This window comes from Heloderma suspectum, chromosome 3 (assembly GCF_057233095.1).
Source record: "Heloderma suspectum isolate Gila_16-S chromosome 3, 16-S_ref, whole genome shotgun sequence".
Taxonomy (NCBI): Eukaryota; Metazoa; Chordata; class Lepidosauria; order Squamata; family Helodermatidae; genus Heloderma; species Heloderma suspectum.
In genome coordinates this window covers 266,917,319-266,939,566 of record NC_139460.1, presented here as the reverse complement: position 1 = coordinate 266,939,566, position 22,248 = coordinate 266,917,319, and the positions used below count along the sequence as shown (strand labels likewise).

Here is a 22,248-nt window from a genome sequence, read left to right as displayed (position 1 = left end):
ATTGGGACTTACTTCTGACTAAACATGCATAAGATTGAGCAACAAAGCGTGTGTTTACCTTGCAGAGAGGGGACAGGGATTGATTTTAAGTTTGCCAGGATAAGGCGCTAACCAGTTTTGTTATTTGATTTCCCTGCCCCCCCCCCCAGGTCAACCACTGGAATCTCGCAGACTCTGCCTGAAAGAAACTCCCAGGCTACCCAACATGGAAGCTTTCCTTGAGGAGGCTTTTGTGAAGGTGAAGAAACAGGCCAATGGGTGCCTCTCGCCAGAAATGTGCTTCCAAGCTGTACGAGCATCCATGTACCTGCCCTTTGCAGAAGGAATTCGCAAAGAGAGAGATCTCTTTATGACCCTCCTCACTTCAGGCCAGGCTAAGGCATTGCAGTATGCCTTCTTTGCACAAAGAGTCCTAGAGAAGTGGGTGTTGCCCAGTGGAGCATCCTGGAAAACTGCAACCCCTCAACCAGTCCGGAAAGCAGCTGTGATAGGTAAGATAATGGGAACATAGTCCTTTTTGGGTCAGTCCAGCTTATTTCTCTTTTTGTCATCAGAGAAATAAAGCAAACTCACTCGCAGTAGTCTACTTAGTTAATCTAAAGTACCTATTTTGCTCCCTGTTCATTCTTAAGCATTGCTTAATTGGGATGGAGGACAGCCAAAATTAGATTGTTCTGGAGTCACAGTTCCTCTTGCAGTTTCCTTTCCCTGGGTTGTTTCCCAGAACCAACAGCTTTTAAAGTAGCACAGTTTATGCAGTAAACCATAACTTTCCTAGTGTAGGGGAAGAAAAGGCAGCTAGTGCCCAGTAAAGTCCCTTCCACCTCTATGATAAAGCTAGTGGAGGGAAATCATGTTGGCTGAACAAGCCAAAGCTTGAATTTCACAGCATGAAACAAAAGTAACTATAGATGTCTCTTGTATACAAGAACAGAAGGATGGGGCCTGTTCTTTTTTCTTTCTTTTTTTGCCTCTTGCCAGGCTAAGTGGGTTTTACCTAGGGTAGTTATCAAGGACATTATTGTTCTTGGAGGTTCATTACACAAGGCTGAAATCCCACATCCTTTCCGGGTCTTTCTGCTTTGAGTTTCTTTGAGGGATTACCATCGGCTCTTTACACAGGGGACACATGATTTGAATTGAAAACTTCCTTTTTCAGCAATGTTCTATATGTTTAATCAGTCAGCGCCATCTAGTGGCTGTATTATAGCGCAATGCTGTCATTACACACTGCTGCATTAACGTTATCAGCTTATGTCTGATCTCTTAAAAAGTGGGATAAAGCTCAAAAAGTGCAGGAGACGCTCTGGAGGTTGATGATGTCATGTAAAGGACTCGCAGACATCAGTGAGTGACCAATCACAAGCCTCGTATAGAAACACTCTTGGTCTCAAAAGCTGCTTCCTCCTTAAACTTGCAGAAGCTGATTACTGCAGCTTTCTCCAACATAGTGCTCTCCAGATGTGCTGGACTACATCTGGACTCCACATGGCCAATTAGCATAGTGGCTGGGGATGGTGGAAGTTGTAGTCCAACACATCTGGAAGGTGCCAGGCTGGGGAAAGCTGGTTTACAGTATGTGAAGCATACCTAATTATTCAGGAATGCATTAATCCCAAAACATTGTGTTGATGACTGCCTTTTAAGAGCCTTTCATCTCATTGTGATGATCCACTCTTCCCATGTTGCAGTCTCCAATGTCTCCCCACCCACCCCCAAGAAAATAATGCCTTCATTAATTTTTATCAAGGCAATTGAAATAAAACTCTTTGATGCACTGCACAGCCCTCTGCTGTTCTGCGTATTGATTGGTATATATGCTCAGTAGAAGACTGTTCTCTAAGTAGTCCAGCCCTCAGCAATGCCCCCTTTGATTTTAAGAGTGTGCCAGCCATCTCATCCCCCCACTGTTCTTCCCCACCTCCCCAACTTAGTTGTTATATATACAGGATGTGCTTTGCTGCAGCGTGTGCAATCTGAGCTCCCTGCCAGCTCACCTCAGCACGAGGTGGCCTTGAGGGGTGTGTCTTCATATGTCCCTTTCCCTCTTCCACTTTGCAGTCTGAATTATCATTTTCTGCATGATTCATACCCCTTTGGTGCAAGCGTCTTTGGGAACTAAGTTAAATCTGCCTACAAACTTTACTGAAAGTTGCTAGGAACTCATCCATTGGAGAATTGACATTCATGTAAACAGCACGGAGCCTGAGGCTTCGCACATGTAGGATGTGCTTCTGTATTCAGTATGCAGACGTCAATGCATGTCTGCCTGGTCTGCCATTACCACACAGGCTTTGGTGTGATGGGTCTCCCTTTTGAGTTTCATGGGAAATTATGAGTGACAGCTTGCTGGTAAGACCAGTGGCAAATATGCAAAAATACTATATGTTATGTAAATGCAGATGCAGGCCAAACTAGAAATATTAATTCTGAATTATCATTGGAATGGAATGGAGTAGGACTAGATTACCCAGTGGAGGGTCTTACCCCAAGCTAATACTAATCCTAGAGAGCGTATAGTGGAAACACTTGCAACTACCAACATCTGTTCCTCACATTGGAACCTTATTTGCATATTCTTCAGAGATTACAAAGAACTTATAAATAAACCAGCACTTTAGTTGGACTTTTACAATCTGAATACATTTTAGTATATTCTAAGCCTACTGAATTTTCTATAACAAGTTTTTCTATAGTTATATATGGGTCACTGTGTATTGCTACCAACTTGCTCAGTAGCTTCAAGCTAACTGAACCAGAAATGCTTTTAAGGCATTGGGAGAATGAATTTTACATGATCGATTATTGCTTGAGTGTTTCTAGTGCTCAGCTACCTAACAGATTGATCTGGTCCATTTTTCATTGCCATAGAAAGAAATGGGGGGGGGAAACAGTTTTAATTTGTAAGGGCAGCAACATCTAATGAAATCAATAGGACTTTGTGTGTGCTGGATAATAGTGTGGTTGTGTAGGTAGACAGATGGACAGACAATGTATATATAATTTCAGATTTGACTTTGATCCAAATCTGCTGCTCGTTGGCAATGTTGCAAGGGTAGTGTTTAACTTGAACCTGGGCTCACCAGTATTAGGCATTAACTTTTCTTTTGGGGTGCAATCCTATGCATGTTTAGACAGAGAAAAGGCCTACAACTCCCAGCATGCCCCAGCCTGCTGGGGCATGCTGGGAGTTGTAGGCCTTTTCTCTGTCTAAACATGCATAGGATTGTACCCTTAAGAGTGAGTGTTGGGCCTTGTGACTTGAACCTCTTCCACATTAATTGGGACTGGTTTGTCAGCATGTATAGGCAGGCTATAGATTTTTCTGAGCATAAAGAGAGTTCCTATTCTAAGGGCCAAATTAGATGTAATACTTGACATCTGTAAATATGATCTCCTGTGGTTTTAAATAAATAGTAGCCATATGGAGAGTGCAGATTCTGATTGGAATTGCAACAATGGGGAAGGAGGGTTTAACTCTTTCCTTCCAGGGGATTTTGTCCATGAACCCTCCCCACAAGCTGCTGTGTGCTCCACAAGGCTGCAACATGAGAATAGGGTTGCGACATGAAGATACAGGTACCATATATTATTATTATTATTAATTGCATTTATACCCGCCTTTTTTCCTCTTGCAAGGAACCCAAGGTGGCTTACGTTATCCTCCTCCTCTCCATTTTATCCTCACAACAACAACCCTGTGAGGTGGGTTGGGCTGAGAGTCTGTGACTGGCCCAAAGTCACCCAGTGAGCTTCCATGGCCGAATGGGGACTAGAACCCGGGTTTCCCAGCTCCTAGTCCAACACTCTTGCCACTACACCATACTGGCTCTATATAGATAGAGGGAACAGGCTGCTCTTGTTTTATACAAGCAAAAAGCAACCACAACAGAAAACAAGGAGAGATCAGCCACTTGAGGGAACTTAGAAGGGAAAAGGACTTCTCCAAGGAATGTGAGAGGCATTTAAACCACACAGGTTTCAATACAAATGATCAAAGATCCAAAGGAAATAGAGGAAAATTCCAGTCGTTTTTTGTTTTTAATTGTGTTAATCTTGAGCAGGAATGGCAACATTGACTAATCACAGTTAATTAGATGTAATCTTTCCAGGAGTATTGAACGCCAATAAATATTGATAGCATGGAGCTCCACACACATGGAGATAACTCCCACATTTCAAGATAAGATAGTTAAGCAGATAAAAAGGCCACTGATTTTGGAGAGGGGGTTCAATTCCCATCTGCCATAACCTCATTTAGACTGCATTCCATGGTGTGCTATTCCATGCTCATACTTACTCCACATGTAAGTATGAGCATGAGGCTTGCACACTCCCTCCTCCCTTTCCTTCATGTGCGTGGGTAGGAGACTAGAAGTGTTTGATGGTCGTTTGTGGCTGTTTTACCAAACACAGTAAACTATGGTTTGTGCACACCATAGTTTGCCTTGGTAGCCAAGATTCCAAACCAAACCAGGATATGCAAAGCAGAGAGCTGGCTTACATGTAATGCTAACCATGTAACCATGATTTAGCATTATGGGGATGAACTACAGCAAGAATCAGGCTTGTGCACTCCCCTCTCTTCCTTTGATGTGGCTGCAAGTAAGTGATTGGAAGCTTCGACTTCCATTTTAGATTAACCACACATTTGCATGTTGTCTGAACCCTAATGTGTGGTTAATCTTAACCATGGTTGGTGAAAACAAACAACCTTCATAAACCATGTTTTGAAGTTGGCTTGTTTCCACTAACCATTAACCACTGTTTGTTGGGTATGCACAGGATGGCAAGCTGTGGTAAATAAAAAACAGAAGTGAAAATTTCTAAACTTCTCCTCCTGGCTATGCGGGAGGGGGAAACCTCACGAAGGCTCATCCTCATAATGCTAAACCAGGGTTGGGCAACCAATGGCCCTTGGCCTAATTTCAAAAGCCCTCTACAAGCAATGAGTTCAGACCCCTATCTGTCCTTCCCCTGCCCCGCCAGCCCACTGAGCAGGGGGGAGGAAGAGGAGGAAAGAGAAAGGGGTAACAGAAAGAGAAATGGGTGGCCCTACCCATATTTGGCTCTGGCTTCACCCACTGCCTGCATATGACCTCTGTCAGATTACCCCCGAGGGAATGCCGCTCTCGACAGAAAAAGATTCCCTACCCTTATGCTAAATTTTAGTTGAGCATTACATGCAATTTTTTTTTATTTTGACAAAAACAGCAACTATGGTTTGCTGCTAACCTGGAACAGAACCTTCTAATCTCTCCTCACACAGAGAGGAAGGGGAGAAGGGGGAATGTAAGCCCAGCTCTCAAGGCTGCTCATACGTGAAAGACAAAACATGGTTTGCCCTTATGTCTGAAGGTAGTCAATATGCTAAAAATAACCTGCCTTTGACAAGAAGAATGACGATCGTACCATATAGGATTCAACTGCCTATGCTGAGGACACATTGCGTTAAGCCCACTATTTCATTTCTGAAGATCGTCGTTAATTGTTCTGAAAACATATTTTACAGCTACTGAAGTCAACTTCATATTATGGATTAAAAGTCTTGGTTTAAGCAAAAAATAATTTAACTTGTGAGCCGCTTCCCCAGTATTATTGTTGTTGCCTATTCAAGCATTTTAGGAGATGTTTCAGTGGTTTTGATTCCACAGTGATGAATACTTGCATGGGTAAGCTTCTCTGTGAGAACTACTGTAACACAGGACAGGATGTTTCTGGTCTGAAGTTCACCTCTGTCATGAACTCACTAGGGGTGCTTCCGGGCAGTGTCATCTGGAAGCACCCTTTGGGGCCAATCTCTCTCAGCTTCCCTTCTGTGTATAGGGATAGTAACACTGACCTACCTTACAGGGTTGTTGTAAGGATCATAACCAGATAATGTATGTGAAGTACTTTGAACGTTCTAAAGTACTGTATAAAATATTATTATTACATCTGTGTCCTTGAGATCTAAAACATGGCTGTCCTTTGGGCAATCTTTCCTTTAATGGCTGTTGAGCAGAATCTCCTATGAAGTGCATAACCCCAGCCCACTTGCATAGACGTTGCTTTCTATAATTAGCTTTGCAGTTGTTGCTTTACCTAGTAACATTAATTCAATGGTGGTTTTTCTTACATGTCTCAGTGCTGTTTTCACAGTAAGACACGTTTTTATTAGCCCAGATACTTTTATTGTAAGCTAAAAGATTGGCTGATAAGCCACTCTTTGCAGATTTTGACCAAAGCATTTCTAATTATTCATTCTCTTTTCCTCCCTCTTCTTTTATCATAGGACTGGGGACAATGGGCCAAGGCATTGTGGTATCTCTGGTGAGGGCTAAAATTCCTGTGGTGGCTATGGAGCAGGATAAAGAGCATTTGGAACTGGCCAGGGGAGCTATCCTGGCTCGCTTAGAACGCAACGCATTAAGAATGCAACAAAATGGCCTAAAACTGGATGTGTATATGCCTGATCTGCTTCATTTCACTCTGGATTTTGGTGCACTGAATGATGTAGATCTAATTATTGAGGCTGTATTTGAGAATATGGCTCTGAAGAAGGAAATCTTCCGCAAATTGTCAGCAGTTTGCAAACCTGAGGCCTTTCTGGGCACAAACACCTCTTGTCTAGATATTGATGAGATTGCTTCTGTCACTAGCCACCCTCACCAAGTCATTGGCACCCATTTCTTTGCACCAGCTCATATTATGAGGCTAGTGGAGATAATCTATGGTCGACAAACATCGCCCACTGCCATTGCTACGGCCATGAACCTGGGCAAAGCAATGGGCAAAACTGGGGTTGTGGTGGGGAATTGTTTTGGTTTTGTTGGGAACCGAATGCTGAATTCTTTCACTGAGCAAACCTATTTCCTCTTAGAAGAGGGCAGTACACCAGAGGAAGTAGACAGAGCTCTGGAAGAATTTGGTTTCAAAATGGGTCCCTTCCGGTCGTCAGATCTTGCTGGGATTGATGTAGGCTGGAGATCAAGGGAAGGGCAAGGTCTGACAGGTGCCAACCTCCCTCTTGGCACACCTCTTCGCCAAAGAGATGGCAGGCGCTACAGCCCACTCCCCGATATTCTGTATGAGAAGGGGAGATATGGCCAGAAAAACGGAAAGGGCTGGTACCAGTATGATGAACCAGGGGGAAAGGTAGCAAAGTCAGATCCATGGCTTCATGGTTTTCTTTCCGATTATAGACGTGCTCACAACATTGCAGCACGCACCATCACCCAAGACGAGATTCTGGACCGTTGTCTGTACTCCCTTGCCAATGAGGGTTTCCGGATATTATCTGATGGAATAGCATCTTGTCCAGAGGCCATAGATACCATCTATATCAAAGGTTATGGCTGGCCCAGCCACAGGGGTGGCCCCATGTTCTATGCTTCTGAGGTTGGGTTGCCTAGAGTTCTAACAAAACTGCAGAAGTATGCCGAGGCTAACCCTGACATACCCAGATTGCAACCCAGCGCCTTTCTGCAAAAGCTTGTAGCCTTGGGAAGTCCTCCTCTGAAGGAGTGGCCATCACATTTGGGATCTCAGCACAGCAAGTTATAATTGCATTGTGTAAGCAGCCTATGCTTCCTGTTCAAACATTTAGAATACTCCAATCCAAACAGAAACATAGTACATTATAAAACAATGTCACTGTCTGTTCTGATTTCAGTACAATATACTGAATTGTATATTTCAGTACAATATACTGAACACATGCATCCTGGCTCTCTGAGTGATAGATTGCTGCTCACAGCGTGCCTTTTATCATGCCTCACCATGCAATACTGCCTGCCTGATGGTTTCGCTTGAAAACACACACTTTCCCATCTAATGAACCTACCCAGCCTCTGGATTAAATCTTTACAAACCCTGGCCAAACTACCTAGACTGGGAGAGACTCAGAGCTTGAAAAATACAGTGTACATAGTTGACTTGCCAACACCTTCTTTCATCCACTCTTCCTTCATCACTTTGTTGCTACATTGGATCACCCTTATGATTCAGCAGCCAGGTATCGGAGATATTTCTAAGAAAGTTTCCATCATAAGAGTGCCACTCTCCTGTTCTTTAAATCAGAAGATAGATTAGGATCTGCTGGTAGATCGCTGGGTGATTTGGTGTAGATCAGCAAGAGATTCTGACTCCCTGTTCTTCGACAATAGCAACAAAAATGTAGATTACACACTTCACACACACACACACACCCCTAAATTAGGCTGCTGAAATGGAGAAAAGAGAAAACCTAGGGGTGGGTTTGTGTATGAAAAGACTGCACGCTTGATTATGGTATTAAAACAAATTCCTGGGCTAAGTGTTTCCAGACAAGGCTTTTATGGTGCCATTGCCCTGCTTCATGGAAGTTTATAGGGTGTCCAGACAATGTCGTCATCTCCTTGTGACTCCCATTTTCTTACTGCTTCCTCTGTCCTTTTCCTTAACACAGTAAATCCATTGAGAATAAAAAGATGGAACAGCTGCATAATGCCTTCTGACTGCTACTGCTAGGAATGCTCCATCTGGAAGCACTCCATGTGTCAGAGGCACCCTGTTCCCTAATTATGGGTGTTCCCCCGCCCCTGCCCCCAGCCACTATTTTCCATCTGATGGGCCTTAGGTTTCTAGTAAAGAAAAAAAAAAGGTCGATCTCGCAAACCTGAAGTCTGCCCACCCCTGTGTTAAAAGATAGTCCTTCAATAGTTCCACAGAAAATCCAATAGATACCTCAATTTCACTTCTGCTTCTGATAACCATAATTACCCCTTTTCCTCTTGTACAATTAATGTGTGCCTGGTAACATGTGAGAAAAACAGTCCAAAGCAAAAAAGAGAAAATGCAGTGAAGTAGATAAAATCTCATGAGGAGAAACGTGGCTGAAGGACAGAACTCTGCTTTGGAGAATTGAGCTTCCACCATCTCACATGCTGATGGTGACCTGTGCATCATAGCAACTAATGGTTTATGCTCTTCAGTCTGTAGTGGAAGCAAACACCTCACTTCTTGTTTTTTGCCTTTACTAAATGACTGTGTCCTCTCCTTCCCAAAGTGTACAATCTCCAAACTCATCAACCTGCCTGTTTTTCTTGCATGTTATGTAGTTCCTATATACCGGTGCTTCCTTGGCATGATGTGGGGGTAGTAGTGCAACACTGGGCAAGCACCAGGTTGGGGAAGGCTGCTATATACCAACAAGTATACTTGAGAAGTATATTGTTGATTCTAGGACCTGCTGAAAAGCACATATCTCAGGGACTCCACAAGAATACAGCAAAGGACCTGATATAGAGGGCATCCAAAAGGAAGTGTGGAAAATATTTTTACCTGCCTCATTTTGAGGGGGACTGTGAGAGCGCTCTCCTATCCTCTAAGATGGCCCAAGTGTTCTTAGTCTTAGAATTGTGATTTATACAATCCAGGAAAATTAAAAGATAGTTGAGATTCAACAACTCTGTTTCCCTAAATAAAGCTATTTTAATTAACCACAAGTATTTTGCTGTAATGTCTCTTCTTTTTCTCACGCTTCTGCATCTCCAAAGCCAATGTTGCAAATTGCCTAAGAATCTCAATCTCACTATTTAGAGAGAGCCAATAAGGTGCAGTGTTTAGACTATTGTAGTACAGCCAGGAAGACCTGGGTTCAAGCCCTTATTCAGTCATGAAGCTTTCTCAGGCTAACCTCCCTCAGGTATTGTTACTTGTGAGAATAACATGAGGGAGGGGAACCATATCACTGCCCTGAGCTCTGTGGAGGAAGGGTAGGATAAAAATGCCATAAATTAATTCAAAACCAGGACAGACTTCTTAGCTCATTCTAGATGGATTAGAAAGGTCCAGCCCCTACTGCATTAATATGTTAATCTCAGAATACTAACAATATGTTAATAATGTCTCAGAAGTAGAACCAAACCATCACCTTTTCCCTTCCATTGTGGACTTTAGTTCTAATCCATTTGTGAAATTCAGGGGATGTCTTCACGGGGGATTTGCTGCAAATTGGGAGCATTTTGAGGTTGTTCATGGCAAATGACGTGGTGGCCAATCTGCAGCCACCCCAGAGATTTCTGGTGGAAAAGCCAGATTTTCTGAGACTACTTTGACTCTATTTAATTTCTTCACGTTGGGTTCTCCCAGCTTCTGGTGCTGTGTGCCCCTATCCTCTGCATTTACTTTGGCATGACAGCCCTGGTCAGGGGTGTGTCTTTCACCTGGCCAGGACCTCACTGAGCCTTTCCAGCCTTCAGAATCGCCCTGTACTCCCATTTCACCAGTAATTAGCCTCTGTGATGATGCACTTCTCTGATGTTTGCATTACTTCCCTGTGCCGTTGTTGTGTTAAATTGCGTCTCTGATGCCGTGTAAAGTTGCTTCTTTGATGTTATGTAACATTGCTTCTCCAATCTGGTGAAGTCTCAGGAGCCTGTCGTTGCAGGCAGGGAGAAAGTGCCCAGAGAAGGAGAAAGGGGTGTGTGCATGGGAGGGGGGAGCAATAATTCCACAACAGTTTGCTGGAATGGGGTGAAATTGAGGGGCAGGGATGCTTTCATATGGAGTGTTCAGATGCTGCACTCAAGAATCAGGGATTTTGGCTTCTCCAGGCAAAAGTGCACACATTGGGGGAACATGGGGTGGGAGCAACAGCTCTGCAACAATTTGCTGGAATGGGGCAAAATTGGGTGGTGGGATGCTCTCATAGGAAGCCTTCAGATGCTGTACTGGAGAATCAGGCATTTTGGCTTCTTCATGCAAAAGGGGGGGGGGAGCCTGGACAGGGGTGAGAAACAAGCCTCTCTCATTGGTTGAGCAGCCCCTGCCGGGTTGATGATGTTCCATTCTACTCCCTGCACCAAACCTGGAAGTATGTTCCTTTGAAGTGCTGTGTGACCCATGAAAAGAGGATTTTAAAGGTACAGTACACTCGGCTTTTCTTGCTTCATGTGTCCCTGATGGACCAAACCTGATTCCATCAAAATCTGGATAATAGTCCAACGCGCCATTGTCGTGAAGATCCTCCCCATCTCCTTGCTGCCTCTTGGGTCTTTCTACCACTTTAGGATATCCTCAGCCAATCCATGAGTGTCCCTGTACTCTGGGACTTGCATGGAAGGGAGATCTTTATAAGCTAGGGCTTTTCCCATCATAATGCTGTAATGATGGGAGAAGTTGCGCCTGGTGGCATTTTCTCTTTTATGCATCTCTTAAAAATATGCCAACAGCTCACAACAATTCCTAGGCCCTGGGTGGCTTTTCTGTAGCCCCACCTTTTTCTTGTTCCCCCCTTTCTTCATATCAATGCCTCTGCCACCATTTTTTCCTCATGCCCCTACTTTTCCTCCCAGTGTCTAGTTGGCTCTGTCTCCTAAAAGCTACCCTGGCTCTCAACCAACATCCTTCACCACCCACTACTCCCTTTTTTTCTCTCTCTATTCCTTTCTTGCCAACAATGTACAATTCTCCTGTCCTTAGTCACCACATGAGTTTTTCTTACATAGCCCTCATTGGACATAATTTCAGCTATTTTTACTGATCTTAGCAGCACAGACTCTGGAGGATATTGGCACAATAGACTGTTCCCCAGCCAGCCAGGCAGCAGAAGAGGAATTTAGGAAGAAGAAGGGGGTGGGGGAGGAGTTTGGGAGTGAATGAGCTTTTGCCGCCTGGCCTTTGGTGCCAACAGTCTAGAGAGGATGGTAAGGTTTCTCTAGGGTGGCATCATCTTGTTACAAGATGGTGCGGCTTTTAAATGCTGTACTAGCCACTGGCACGCATAGACTCTTCCCCAGTCAGGCTCACAAAAGCAGGCAGTGCAGGTCAAGGCAGTAGCAATGTTAGGGGAGAGGGATGGAATTGTATCACCACATGCACCCATATTTGTTGCCTCAAGACAGGGGCTCCTACAACTCCTGCAGACGGGCCAGCGATAACTGGAACATTTTGCACCAGCTGAAGCGTCCAAACCATCTTCAAAGGAGTGCTTACACAGGCCACAATATTGAAAAGCAGTGCCGATGCCTTAAAAGAATCCTTGCAAATGACCTTATGACACGCAACTAAATATTTTAATAACTCACACTGAAACCAGTCGGAAGGATTCAGCAGACGCCAGTGTAGTTAAAATGACACAATTCTGTAACACAGAGTTTTCTTTGAGATGTGTTATTCAGCAAGCCACTTGAGTTCCACAAGTTACCTCAGGCGGTTCCTTTATTTGTTGATGCTATAATTTGTGTAATGACATATTTCTCCAAGTGGTGGGAACTTTTGCTGTGGGCACTGAAGCTCCTAGATTCTCTCTGCACAAATGCCCAATATTTATGCAAGCTGTTGTGGAAATTTTAGACAAAGTTAAACCAATGCAGTCTTCTTCCATTAATGGACTAGCCCACAGGCATTTTTCCAAGGAGCAAAAGAAAAGGAGGAGGGAAACACACGCATCAGCATGCCAGGGGAGAGAAAAGTCTTGACTTCTATTGCTGTCTCCAGCAGTACCGAACCTCCAGAGGGAACCTGCATTCATAATGGCACACAGAGCAGTTTATACTCTCACACTACTTGAGCGAACTGGACAAGGCCATTCAAGTCCTGTCAAAAAGAGTTTTTAATAAATTCCTATTATGCCATGTTTATCCCCTGCTTTTATTTCTTTTTCAGTTCTGACAGCCCCACAGCAGTGCTTGTGAAGGAGCAAACAGAGACAGCCATTTCAATGAATCTCTTTCCTCTGCACCCAGCAGGATTATGTTGCGCATCTAACTCTGACGGTATTGCAAACTGCATGCTATTTGGCCTTGAAAAGGAAGGTTAAAATCATGCCAGTATTGCAAAATATTTAATGATGGAACATAAAATGAATTGCTTATATTTTGACATCTTTGCCCCAGCTGTGACTGGCTCTAACTAATTAATTACATCTATTTTCCCCCATGAAATCTGTCCTTGAAAGCAACTGTCTTAGAATGCCACATGCTTCGAAATGACTGAAGGTTGTTTCTGTTCATGCTGTGATTTACGATTAGCTTGATCTGGCAAAAGCCTGAGCTCACATATTGAATCCGTTAACACACATATGCCTCTTTCTAGCTACTCTCAGGGAAGGATGTCCAGCGTACTGTCTGCACCATAATCCACAGTCTGGCAGTAGATAATGAGCTCACTTTGAAACGAGGAATACTTCTTACCACTCTGGTCTTGAAAAATCTATGGCATATAATCACAGTTTGAATCCTGCTATCTTTTTTAGTTTATTTTCAGAGTATACAGCCTATTCATCTTGTTTCCAAAGATAGGTAGTACATATCCTCTGAGCAACTTAATGTTTACAGATGGCCTCCGGCACATGTTTGCTGGTTCCATTACCAATACTTATTACTTACATGAGTGGTGTGGCTTTAGCAGCAAGTAAATCTTTGGTGATTCCTACTCGTGAGTCTTATTTATCAGTGGTGCTGTCAAGATCACATTCTCCTGCTCCCAAGTTTATCTTGGAACTAGCAAAATAAATACACATGCAAACTTCAACACAAATGAGGTGATTACTCTCATTATGCCCTCAACGAAGCAGCATCTGCTTTTCACAGAAGTATGATTAATGAGGGAGAGAGAACTTCCCCCAAAGCCTCTCCTTTATTATATTCATTATGGTATTTCATTTATTTCATAAGCAATCTTTACGCCATGTTCATAAGCTAGGAAATGTGATTGAAATATAAATCTGCTTGAATGGTATATTGATTTTGTGATAATATTTTAAAATTATTGCTAAGATTTGTGCTGTTAACAATGAAAACAAAGAACAGTCCACATAACCCACCCACTCATAAGAGGAAAAGAAAAAAGAGGAGGGGAATTAAAACGACAGTAGGGTATCCGAATGAGCAGCCAGATAAAATAAGAGATAAAGAAGAAGAAGAAAAGCTGCATAAAGAAGAAGAAATAGAAGAAAAGTGAAAATGGGGTACAGGAGAAAGGTAAAGGGGAAGTGCAGTTGTGGAGGAACTCAGGTGACACACGAAGCTACTGCTCAAGAAGACAGAGATAATCTTGCCATATACAAGTGAGCGTGTCAAGGGTCCCCTTTGCACAAAGTTCCAACGTATCACTAATCTAGCAGTCCAGCGATGAATGAAGAGAGGCCTCCCAATATTGCAAGACTATACATTTTGCCAACAAAATGTGATGTTTTGGAAATGCCCAGAGAAAAGGTAAGTATTTCCAGCAGGCTGAGTTGAAGGAGATGAGAGGGAGAGCTGGGATATTCTATTAGCCCTGCTAAAATAATCACTCCCCCACACTCCTTCCCCATACCCTTTTCCTTGTGTACTGTGTCTTTTTAGATTGTAAGCCTGTGGGCAGGGACTGTCATGTTTAATTGATGATATGTATGCCACTCTGGGAGCCTTTTTGGCTGAGGAGTGGCATAAAAATACTTCAAACAGATACATACATATCCCAGGATTAATATATTAAAATAAGATTCAGTGAAGTAGACAAAAAAAGTAATGATCAAAATATTAACATTAGCTCCCACATCATGCCCAAATTGTACAAATGTCGGGTACTCCCAAAACATGTAAAGCAAATTGACATGAGTTTCAAGGAAAAGCCAACATGCTTTGCCACAAACCTCATCTGAGATAGTATAATTTGGCAGGGCGTCAGTGCACTCACTCTTAACAGGAATTTTGGGTGAATAAACCGGAGGTGTAAATTTAAGGTAGCTAATTTAATAGATTCAAGAAACTTTGCCACCGAGTCTTCTGAATTGGGGTAGTGAAATCCAAATTCCACAGTCTGCAGATAACATGTAAGTTAGGCTTAGTTTGATTTCTAGGAAAATTATCCATTAATATTGTGGCCTTTGGAGGTTTTTCAAAAGACAGAAGGACAGAAAAGTGAAGGTGTGAGGATCTGAAGCCCCACAAGTTTCAGGGCCAAATTCAGAAGCAAGACACTGCCTCAGCACTGCAAGGGTAACATAAATCTATTACGAATGTACTACTGGCCACATAAACGGAAGGCAAGTTTGTTACACAATTAACAACACAAGCAAAGCTACTGTGTAAATGCAATCCAATCCATTTAAATTATCCATTGGTATTTGGTAGTTCTGCCACACAGGGGTCAAGGGCACAAGTACAGAGATGGGAAGGTACCACATTTGAAACTCTAAGCCCTGTGGCTAAATACTATGTGTATACTGCAGCAGGCAATCATTTTCAGGCTGATCTATGTTGAGTTATGCTTGCCTACCTCTGCTTAGGATCAGGCAGTCAACCGCAGTGCTCTCTCCACAGCATACTAAAGACGCCCAGGTGTGCCCAGCTGTCCTTAGAAAGCAGGGGTGGACAACGTGTGTCCCTTCCATGTTTTGGACGATGCAAGGCCTGTTCCTCCCAGGCTACTGATTGGTCAGTTTGAATTTCCTTGCTGGGAGCTGCCCAGCCCCCCAGAGGAATACCTGTGTTTGTGAAGGAAACTTCCTTTGTCCTCACATGGACAGCCAAGAGACAACATCAGCCTAGCTACGCCATGAAGTCCCAGCTCTGGGCCTCACCCTTCCCCTAGCACCTGTAAGCTGCTTTAGTGAGTTCCTTTTAGGATCCTGATAAGTATGCTAGTTTGACGTTTCATTTTACTTTAAAAGCAGCATTATTTCCCAACCTCTCCTTCTCCTTGGTTTGTTAATAAATCTATTGAATTGCAAACTGGAATTGATTTGATTCTCTGGCCAAGACTGGAGTGGGCCTTACTCATGTGCTGGACTCCTTGGCAAACACACTAACCTGGTGGTTAAGGAGGATAAGGGAAGTTCTGCAAAAGGGGCCCATCCTTCTCCCTAGCTGAAAGCTGTAAGACTGGATTCCCACGTATTCAGGATATGACTTATTAACTGTTACTATTCCATAAGCAATATTAATACATATGTGGGTGGTGACAGGCTGCTCCTGAAGGAATATAGACAAAGGGTGCCACGCAGCCTGTCCTGCCTCTCAGGGTTGGAGGTGCAAATACACCAGTTTATCACAGTGCATAAGGCAGAAAATCTTACAAGCATCTCTCCTCCTTCCTGGCAGCAAAATTACAATAATAAATTACATAATTAATAATGTACTGACCTTTCATAACACCCAAAACCAACTGCGTGAGGTGGCTGCCTCACACTGCCTAATGGCAGGGCTGCCCCTATGGAGGTAAGGGAGGATGAGTGTTGTCAAGAGAGAAATGGTTGCCTCCCTGACGCGTCTGCCCACTCGTTAAAATCTTCTGGAGAGACTCTTGGCCATACTGCGCCTTTGTCAGAGTTGTGACTGGCTGGGAAGCAGGAGAGGGCCTCCTCTGTGGCTGATCCTAGGCTTTGGAACTGCCTGTCTAGGGAGGCTCTCCTTGCTCCCACACCCCATGGTTTCCCTATTTATCCCTACAGGCATGTGGTCTGATTTTTGTTCAAACTGATTTTATATTCCTCGGAATGTGAACTCTTAAAATGAGTTCTGCTGTCTCCTTCTCATTACTTAAAAAAATAATAATGTTGATTTGTATTGGTTTGCCTTGGCATGCAAACTGTCTTGAGCATTTTTAAATGAAAGGGCAGGGAATAAATACTGTGAATAAAAATGGGATTCATTTATTTGTGAAAACATGCCTGGAGAACGTCTGAATGAAGAGATGTCCAGATGAGGTAGTTTGGCTATTTAAAAAAATCTCGAGAGATAAAAGAGCAGGCATTGTTGCACAAGTGGGGTTTGGTAGCCCAATGCTTGCGAATTAGGCAGTGCAGAATAATGTACTAAAGAAGCAGGACAGTGGTTTCTTTAATGCCTTACGTTCCCACAAACTCCTGGTTTTCCGTTCCCTGGCTCTCCCATCTACTGATCCAAAGAGGAAGACATTCCAGCCACAGTCAAATAAAGACGGCTTCACCCATAGCTGGCTATAGCGTCTTTATGAAATGCGCGTGCTTTAAGCCACGCGCGTACAAGTATTTACCTTTATTTCTTGCAGAGCTGACAGACCCCTGCTACACGGGGCATTTCACAAGATCTAAAGATAACCGATGTCCGGTATGGCCACGCTGCGGATTTGCTGTAGCCCGCGGAGTCCAGACAGAAGGGTGGGGCGATCGGAGCGGGATGGGAAGGTTACAGGGGGAAGCGGGACTGCTGCTCCTCTGGGCCAGACTGGGGGCTGCGCGCCAAGAGGGCTATGGTTGCCTCTCACGAGGAACAACCCGCCCACCAAAGGATTCAGTCTCTGGTTCTGCAAGCGGCTGCGTTCGATATGGCTTCCAGCAAGGAGGCGGGGAGGGGGGTCCTGCTGGAACCGGGGGGGGGGGCTGTAGCCTCCCTCCCGTCTAGTAGGCGAGGTCCCTTGGCGACCGGCCCTTCTCCGGGGAACGGTCCCCGGCCTGCCCGCCTTGCTGGCTGCGCGGGGCGGGCGCCGCCGCCCTCCGCCTCGCCCGAAGGGGCTGCCCGGGATCCGCTCTCCCGCGGCGGGGTGGCTTCCGCAGCGCGAAGGCCTCTCCGCGCCCCCCGTCGCGAGGCGCCTGGCGGAGTCCCCGCGGCAGCCTTCCCCCGCCCACCCCTCCGCCCGCCCGCGCGCGCGCGCGCGCCGGAGGGGCGGGCCGGGGTGGCTCCAGGCGGGGCCGGGCCAGCCCAGCCCGCGGCGGCGTCCCCCCGGCAAGAAGCGCCGCTCCCCGCCCCGCCGCGCCTGGCGTGCGCGCAAGCGGGAGTGACTCGGCGGAGGCGCGGGCTCAGAGCCGGCTGCGGGCGGCGGGGAGCGCGGCCGCAGCAGCCGCAGCAGCATGAGCGGGGTCGGGGCGGCGGCCGCCGCCGCCGCCTCTCTTGTGGCCGGGAAGAGCGAGAAACTGGACGAAGCCCAGGCGCTGGCCCGCAGCTGCGCCGGGAGGCCCGACTTCCAGCCTTGCGACGGGCTGTCGCTGTGCGCCACGCACAGCCACGGCCGCTGCTTCCGCCTGCACTGGTGCTGCCTCCTCGGCTGGTGCCACTGTGAGTCCCGGCACGCGGGGGGCGGGGGGCGGCTCGCCGGGCCCCCGCCAGCTGCGCGGTTCGGGAGGGCTCCCGTTCGCTGCGAGCGCGGGGCCCGGCTGGGCGCTGCAGGCGTCCGGCCGGGGAGCAGGCGCGGACGGACGGCCTGCGCCGGGCGTCTGGGGACGGGCGCTGGCGACGAGGGCGGCGGAGCCGGCGAGCATCCCGGAGGGGGAGCACGCCGCTCGCGTGGCTGGGATTCGGCTCCTGGCTCTCCCTCTTTCGGAGAGCGCCCGCCTCCCTTCCCGTCGCCCCAGAGCGAGGGTTGGGCGGCGGGATCGGCAGCGACTGATCGCTCGGCGCCCGGAGCGCCAGGTGGATGTACCCACTCTCCCGGGGACGAGCGATCGCCTGAGTGTTCCTCGCGAGGACAAGCCGAGAACTGGGCTGGGCTGGCTGTTAGACCCGCTACGAGCAGCGGGTAAAATCTGGAAGGAAAGCAGAGAGGCGCAAATCTCCTTCTCTCTGAAAACGTTGGCAGAACAACCTCCCCCTGAGTGCCCTACAACTGGGTGTGTGGGGCGGGGGGCGGGGTGAAAGGCAGCAGACGTCCCATATAATTCCATCCTCCTTCGTTGCTACGAAAAGGAGCTCCCTCTCCTGTTTCAGTCTACTATAACCACTGGAGTTGTAGATTCCTTGTAGGTATAAGTGCAGATGTTCAGACAGGAAACGGACCCATCATTCAGTGGGATGGGCAGTAAAACCTCTAGGTTTTCTCATTGGATTCTTTATACCAAGACTATATGTCGTGATTTGTATAAGATCTGACACCAATGTAAATAATAGTAATTAATGCAATCTGTTGGGTTATAATCAGAAATGGCCCCACAAAATACCATCTGTGGTTTGTGTATCAGCTGATTCATTGTTTTAAAAACCAGAGGTCTCTATTATTAATTCTCATAGAATGGAGCCATGATTAATAAAGCTAGTAATTTCTCTGTGTTGCTATGTTTCCAAGCTGTTCAAGGACCTTCCCTGGCAACTTGTAATGTAATGTGTGCCAAAAGAAAGCTCTCAAAATGTGTTGAAGAATGCTTTGTTTAAATGTATTTTTGCTCTATAAAGGTTTTAGTTGGTCCTTTTTTTTTTTTTTCCTTCCCTTCCATGTTAAAAACTCCTAACTGGTTGATATTCTCTTAATAGATTAAGGTAACCCAGAGTGGAGGGCAGGCCATGCAGAAGAAAATACAGATTATAACATTTAAATGATAGTCTATTTCTTCCCACTTCTACTGTTTTAGTTGCAATGAAACTTAGTAACACCATCTATCTGGAACTAGTCACAAAACAAATGTCAGCATCTCGCTATGACCATTTCATTATCGAGACTAGAGATGGAAAACTGGGAGACAGATGCATGGGGCTTGTTACAGCAGAAAAATGGCATTTCATTTTAACGTTTCAGCACACTGCTGTTCTCATCCAAGTCTCCATGGTTCCCCCCCCACACACACACACAGGGCATCATGTGCTAAGCTGATGTCCTAGTTCTTGTAACTTGAGGGAATTATTGGAGAAAGAATTTGTTGTAATTTTCATTTTCTGTTTTTCATCTATATCTCATTTATAAATGCAAAGGCCCTTGTATCTCCTTTTGAAAACTGCCTGCCTCAAAAGAAATGGCTAAGCTATCACTTAATTGTTTCTACTTCTTGCCCAAATATATATTTTCACTTGTTTGGGTGACCTCACCTTTTCATGGCTTGTCAGTTTTTTATTTATTTATTTTATTATTATTATTTTAGATACTTAGTAATGAACCAACATGCTAGCAAATGGCAGTAAAACTCAAATTCTCCAGCGACTATGGACATGATTACGATGAACTACAACTCTCCCCCCCCCCCAATGCATACGCTATTGGTTGGCATTCTTAAACTGTACTTCCTTTTTTTCCTGTTTCCATCTACAAAATAAGGCTGTTGCTGAGTGGAACAATGTTCCACTAAAGCCCTAATGATGTCATACACATCAGTGTTCACTAAGTGCTCTCTGATAGTGTTCTTGGTTTCCTGTTCATAAAACACAGTTAAGCCTATCTGAAGCTGCTGTGTTAGTGCTCCTAGTCAAGTGGCAGAGTTTATTCTTCCACCTCTACAGCACCATGATCACAGCAAGATCAGGTGCTTCCTCTGAAATGGGTATTGTGTTCCTGTAAGACCAAGATTTTGTGAAGCCATTCAGTATAAATTCTCTTATGTGTAACTGAGCTTAGAACTCCTGCCCAGTTAACAACTTTGAGGGTTCTATTTGTATGTGTGTTTGTTTGAAATCATGGATTGGCTTTTTGAGGTACAATATTTCTCACCATTTGGGGTGCGGGAAATGCATCAGAAATTGTATCAGAATTGGATTGGGGGTTTGCTTTTGGAAATACAGCACTGCACTTTGATGAGGGCCAAATTGAACATTATGTTAAACGCATCTGTGCATGCGTGTGTGTAAAAAAAAAAATCTGCTATGGAGGCCCTGGTTAGGGATGTCAGGAGAAATCTGTAATGGATCAAAATGACATCAGATTTCCATGAATCCAACCCATGGAATCCACAGCAGACCAGCTTTTCCAAGTTGTGCAGATTCTGCAGACTTGTGGAATATTTTTTTAACTTTCTGGAATTGTATGCAAATTTTATCATACAAAATTTTGGACTTTGGTGTAAAATCCACTAATATATACAGCATTCTTTAAAATAAAAAACATGACATTTTATACATCTCTGATCTATCTTCAGCTTCCGCTGTGTAGCAATGAGCTCTGCACATGGATTTTACGGTGAGCTAAGAACAGTATGCAAAATGTTATGTGCTGGTGAAAGTTCTATAAATTGTGGCAGCTTTTTTGGTGGATTTTTCCAAAGGTAGCAGGGAAATCCAAATCAGTTAATGAGTGGACAACAGTGTGGACAACACCTGACAATCTGCAAAACACAGACAGACCAGATTAAACACAATCCATACATCCCGAACCCTGATCCAAGTTGGGACCATGGCATGGGTGGAGGGGAGGCTAATCCTTTCCCCCTGCTCCATGTTCTCAATGAACCCCTCCTTGAGGCTGCTGTTTGCCCCAGGATGAGGCTGCTATTGGTAGCAAGACATGACAGCATGTCTGTGCTTGGCAGTTTTGTCCTTGTGGCCACATGGAAACTGCGCTGATCCCAGACATGGGGAATTATGGAGTTGGTACAGGTTGCAGAGGCCACACAGGGGGATGTTACTCATAACTCCACACAAGGGAAGGGCTGTAACTCAGTGGTAGAGTACATGCTATGCATGTATAAGTTCCCAGGCTCAGTCTCTGCCATCTCAAAGTGGGGCAAGGAAAAACACCTGTCTGAAACCATGAAAGAGCCATTGCCTGTCAGAGTAGACGATACCGAGCAAGATGGACCAATGATCTGATTCAGTTTAAGGCAGCTTCTTACGTTTCAAGTGGGACATCTCCCATTCGTGGAATACACCTGATTTATTCATGCTAAATCAGTGACTTCTGTGCTGACATTCTCTGAGTCTAAGATAATTTTTGCCTGTGGAGAAACAGAGGAGTGAGAGTGAAGTGGGAAACAAAGAAGAAGAAAAGATAGTATTGAGGATATAAATATCATGGGTATTAATAAGGTCACAAAGGCTGGCTAGACAAATCAGGCAGCTGGATTCCCTTTTCCAGGGGTACAGACAATCCAGCTATTATGTATTACATCAAATCCTACCTTCAGTGTTCCAGAATAAGGTGGCATGTTTTGCATCAGTCCGTAGTGAACATGCAAGGGTGGTGGCATGGTAGTAAGCAGCAGGCAAAAGGAAAGCAACAAGAAGGGGTGTGAGTGTGGTGGCCTGCAGAGTTGTGTGCGCTCAACTCTTCTGGGACCTGCTTGCGCATTTAATTAGTTCTTCAGTTAAAATTGGCAGAGCATGATTACAGGATTTAGAGAAGGTTCCATTGAGAGTAGCTGCCCTTTTTTATTTTTCCACTTTTATGTGAATATTTTTCAATTTAAGGTCCGCCCCTGATTTCTGAATCTTTTTCATCTCAAAGAAAAACAGATGCAAACAATTATAAAGTGCTTCTTATTAATTTAGCAAATAAACACAGTCCCTAGAGTTGCTTCCCCTCAGGAATATTATATAATTAAAGATATTTTTAGCTAAGGAGTGACTTGCAACTTCCAGATGTGGGAAGTAGATTTCAGTATATATGTGCACTATTTCTGGATTATGG

At 44.9% G+C, this 22,248-nt stretch overlaps 2 protein-coding genes across 2 annotated transcripts in view; both read left to right on the top strand.

The window, feature by feature from the left end:
* The window catches only part of EHHADH (enoyl-CoA hydratase and 3-hydroxyacyl CoA dehydrogenase), a 35,800-nt gene extending 26,331 nt beyond the window's left edge, over positions 1–9,469 (top strand). The window contains exons 6-7 of the mRNA XM_084846864.1: positions 150–491; positions 6,275–9,469. Coding sequence (XP_084702990.1) covers positions 150–491; positions 6,275–7,545 — 1,613 coding nt within the window. The 3' untranslated portion in view covers positions 7,546–9,469. The remainder of the gene's footprint in view (positions 1–149; positions 492–6,274) is intronic.
* An 8,127-nt stretch (positions 9,470–17,596) lies between these two features.
* The window catches only part of C3H3orf70 (chromosome 3 C3orf70 homolog), a 34,606-nt gene continuing 29,954 nt past the window's right edge, over positions 17,597–22,248 (top strand). Inside the window, exon 1 of the mRNA XM_084846863.1 lies at positions 17,597–17,984. Within this exon, the coding sequence (XP_084702989.1) occupies positions 17,780–17,984 (205 nt within the window). The 5' untranslated portion in view covers positions 17,597–17,779. The remainder of the gene's footprint in view (positions 17,985–22,248) is intronic.